At 45.1% G+C, this 3,805-nt stretch overlaps 1 protein-coding gene across 1 annotated transcript; it reads right to left on the bottom strand.

Annotated features, from left to right (window-relative positions):
* Window positions 1-2,716: 2,716 nt before the first annotated feature.
* Window positions 2,717-3,586, bottom strand: Ferd3l (Fer3 like bHLH transcription factor). The gene has a single exon (XM_021178518.1). The coding sequence runs from the start codon at window positions 3,525-3,527 to the stop codon at window positions 3,021-3,023; it is 507 nt and encodes a 168-aa protein (XP_021034177.1). The 5' UTR covers window positions 3,528-3,586; the 3' UTR covers window positions 2,717-3,020.
* Window positions 3,587-3,805: the final 219 nt, after the last annotated feature.

Here is a 3,805-nt window from a genome sequence, read left to right as displayed (position 1 = left end):
TTTAGTACATTATATCCCATTATATAGCATCAATGTTATTAGCCACATATTAATGCTAAATTTAATCTACTTTTACAGAACAGTCATAGAGCTTCTAATTCACTGTTCTTTGGAGGTAGATAGGACGTTCAAAAGTCATGGCACCTCTCTATTATCAATGCAATGATGCAATGAGACTTCATTCTTAATGTGAATTAATTTCTGTCTAGATTTCTTGCCTTTCAAGCATTAGTCACTCACTCTTGAATGCCCAGAAGATAACTTTTCAAATATACTTAACTAAGAAACAAGTAATGCGTTAGAACAAAATGACAAGAAGCTATCAATGAAAAATTAGTATGTGCTAAAGTAGAATAATATTAAAGTACTTGTGACTTACTGACCTACATAAACAGAATATATGGAAGACCATTTTCCATTCTATTCATATCGCAACAGGGACATCTTTTAAGACTGGCTTCTGGCATATAGCTCCCAATGATGCCAGTATGTGTCTCAAATGTAAAATGAATCCATTGGTTCATTACATTTCATAGTTTTGTATGGCTTTGTGCTTTGGTTTATATATGTGCTTAAAAACACTTTAGTCTTAATAACAATCTCAGAAATGTGTAGTAAGCTTTCATTAGATGTGTTTTTAACCCACATGAGAATCAAAGAGAAATAAATGTGCTAATAAAAGAATGACAGTATCCTTTGGGGGGGGTGGAAATGTTCTGGTTTGGTGTTGATAGCAGGTGCTGAGACAGGAGGTGCAGGCTCCTGCAGTGTGGTTGAGATGGGAAGTGACCTGACAGCACCCAGATAGGAGTTCTGCACATTTGTGTTCCTAAATTTGCACCAATAAGGACTGTAGTCTAACATCAGGTGGTTGTAACAGAGAAGACATTTATAAGAGCCCTGTTTGCAATATAATCTTTTTTTTTTAAGAAAATGCCTGAGCTAGCCACCTGTAAAGGAATGAGATTATGTTGTGATACATAGGATGGCAGGAAGATACAGTAATGGAAATTCCATCTAGTATTTAAACTAAAGGAGGTACTCATTCCACAATGGTAAATGAGAAAAACCAATATCCAAAAGTATTGCAAAATGAGAAAAATCAATATCGAAAAGTATTACAAATTTGTTACATATATTGAATTTCTAACTGTATAGGAAATAAAAGAACAGAAGGAAGAAGATGAAAATCGTGCGTGTTTGTTTAGGTTTTTACATTTACATTACTAGTCTTTTTAGAATAAGCATATATCATTTTATTCCTATGTTATTATTACTCTAGTGTGACAGGGCATTGCTCTTGTGCAATCTTGCTATGATTTTGTTTTGCAAGTGCACATGAGGAGCAAAAGCAAGCATTTCTTCTTTGGGATTTATCATTGGAGTGAATGAACTCACAATTATGTACACTAGCTCAGTCCCTTACCTCACTTAAACGCATATCTCATAAAGCCACAGCATCAGGTGCTTCTAGGTCACCCAGAAGAAAGAACTGTGGGATAACAGAGGATCCAGGAAGGTATCTTCCCAGAACCTCCATCTGCAGGCATTCTCAAAAGCATCAGAAGTTATCTCATCCCAATAGTCTCTAGATGGCTTAAAACTGAAAAATGGACTGGGATTCCAGTCCCACCATGCAATTTCTTTGATTGGTGGTTTAGTCCCAGGGAGCTCTGGGGGGTACTGGTTAGTTCATGTTGTTGGTCCTCCTATAGGGCTGCAGACCCCTTCAGCTCCTTGGGTACTTTCTCTAGCTCCTTCATTAGGGACCCTGTGCTCCATCCAATGGATGACTGTGAGCGTTCACTTCTGCATATGTAGCAGAGGATGGCCTAGTAGACCATCAATGGAAGGGGAGGCCCTTGGTCTTGTGAAGGTTCTATGCCCCAGTATAGGGGAGTGCCAGGGCCAGGAACCAGGAGTGGGTGGGGAGCAGGGGGAGGGGGAGGGGATAGAGGATAGGGGATTTTTGGAGAGGAAACTAGGAAAGGGGATATGTATTTACTATGTAATTTGAAATGGAACTTTGAAATGTAAATAAAAAGTGTAAAAATGGATATTTGAAATGTAAATAAAGAAAGTATCTAATTAAAAAAAAAAAAAAACCCTGAAAGAATGCTGTTCCTACCCACTACTTAAAATTGTTTTACCAGCACAGGTTTGCTTTAGCTCATTAAGAGATACTAGCCTTTTCCCACAGGCAACTGTTGAAAGCACTAATCCCAAGACCTTGGGGGTGCCAGTGTGGAAAGTGCACCCGAAGGAAGAACCCCCCCTCCCACCCTTAGCGGGAGAGACAAGAACAGAGTTTAGTTCTGAGCAAAAGGCGAATGGCCATTTTCACTGAGGACTGCGTTTACCTGGAACAAGTTAGAGTACTCTTGCAAGCAATCCGGGTCGGGGAGTTTCCACAGCACCCAGTGTTAGGGTGGTGTGGGGATGGCGATGAGGGAGGGAGGGGGATCCTTCTCAGAGGCCGTATTTTGAGAGTTTGTTCGGCCCCTGCATCACTCACATCCTCTTCTCCTCCCCCCCCCCCCCCCCCCCCCCCCCCCGCGACCATTCCCATAAGGAACCCAGAGAAAGATGCACCAAGAGCGCTCCCCTAGTCTCTGCGTTAGGTGTGCTCACCTGCGCGCTTGCTAGAGTGAAGCCCCAGCTGGAGATGGAATTGGGGCAGCAACTAATCGTGCGAGCGAAAACGTTCCGTTTTATTATTTCTATTGTTGAAAAGGAGGAGAGATCAGCAGAGATCCTTGGAGGAGCAGACCAGTTTCCCACCTGCTCCACGCAAGAAACTCTAACTTCCTAAATCCTTGACCCCCCCGGGAACTCCCAACCTGCCCAGCTAGAGCCTTATTGTGCCGGATCCCCAACTAATTCACTGCAGAGCTGCCAGGAGTGGGGAGTTTACCACCTCAAACTCAGGCTCAGAAGGCCAGCGGTCCCTCTGCCTTCCAGACGCACCCGCCAAGCGCGACGAGGCGGGGAGAGTGTCTCTTCGGCTCACCCCTCCCCGCTCAGCTGGCCTTCTTTTCCTCCTTGCTCTGCAGGAGCTCGGTCATGAAGGAAATGTAGACGATGGCCAAGCGGAGGGTCTCGATCCTCGACAGTCTCTTCTCATAAGCAAAGGTGGGTACCTTCCTGCGCAGCTGGTCGAAGGCCTCGTTTAGGTTGAACATCCTCTTCCTCTCGCGAATGTTGGCGGCCTGGCGCTGGGCATAAGTAATAACTCTTTTCCTTTTGGGGCGGCCCAGCAAGGATGCTACTCTGCCGCGCCCCTCTCCCTCCTCTTCCTCCTCTTCTGGGTCCTCATATTCCACTTCGTCCCCCTCTACTTCCTGATACCTTTCATCAAACTGCGACAGTCTTCCAGGTCTTCCATCTCTGTACCCCAGTGTTCGGTCCCCAAAAGGGACCCCAGGTGGGAACTCGCAGAGAAGAGGGTGTCTGGGAGAGGCCAGAGAGAGATCTGCTACGAAGTTCAGCACGGTAGCATCCAAGCAGCTCTCTGGATAGGCGGCCATCACTCAGAGTCTATCTCACCGATTTTCTTGTAGGAATGGCATAGCTGCCGATAGGGCTCCTTAGTGGCCTTGATTCCTGCAGTGTATCATCACCAAACTCGGGGAGACATTTATAACCAAACTGAAAAAGGATTATTAGCAGGGAGAGGGAAGGCTAGGGCAACGTCCCTCTTCTGTGAGCTGATAGAAGGTGACAAGTTCAAGCACTCACTCGGAAGGCTCAAGGCGGCAGCCTTTCAGGTTCTAAGATATTTCCCCCCCTTGCTGTACCACCTCTG

The sequence above is a fragment of the Mus caroli genome, chromosome 12 (assembly GCF_900094665.2).
Source record: "Mus caroli chromosome 12, CAROLI_EIJ_v1.1, whole genome shotgun sequence".
In the NCBI taxonomy this organism is placed as follows: Eukaryota; Metazoa; Chordata; class Mammalia; order Rodentia; family Muridae; genus Mus; species Mus caroli.
This window is presented reverse-complemented; position numbering and strand designations above follow the sequence as displayed.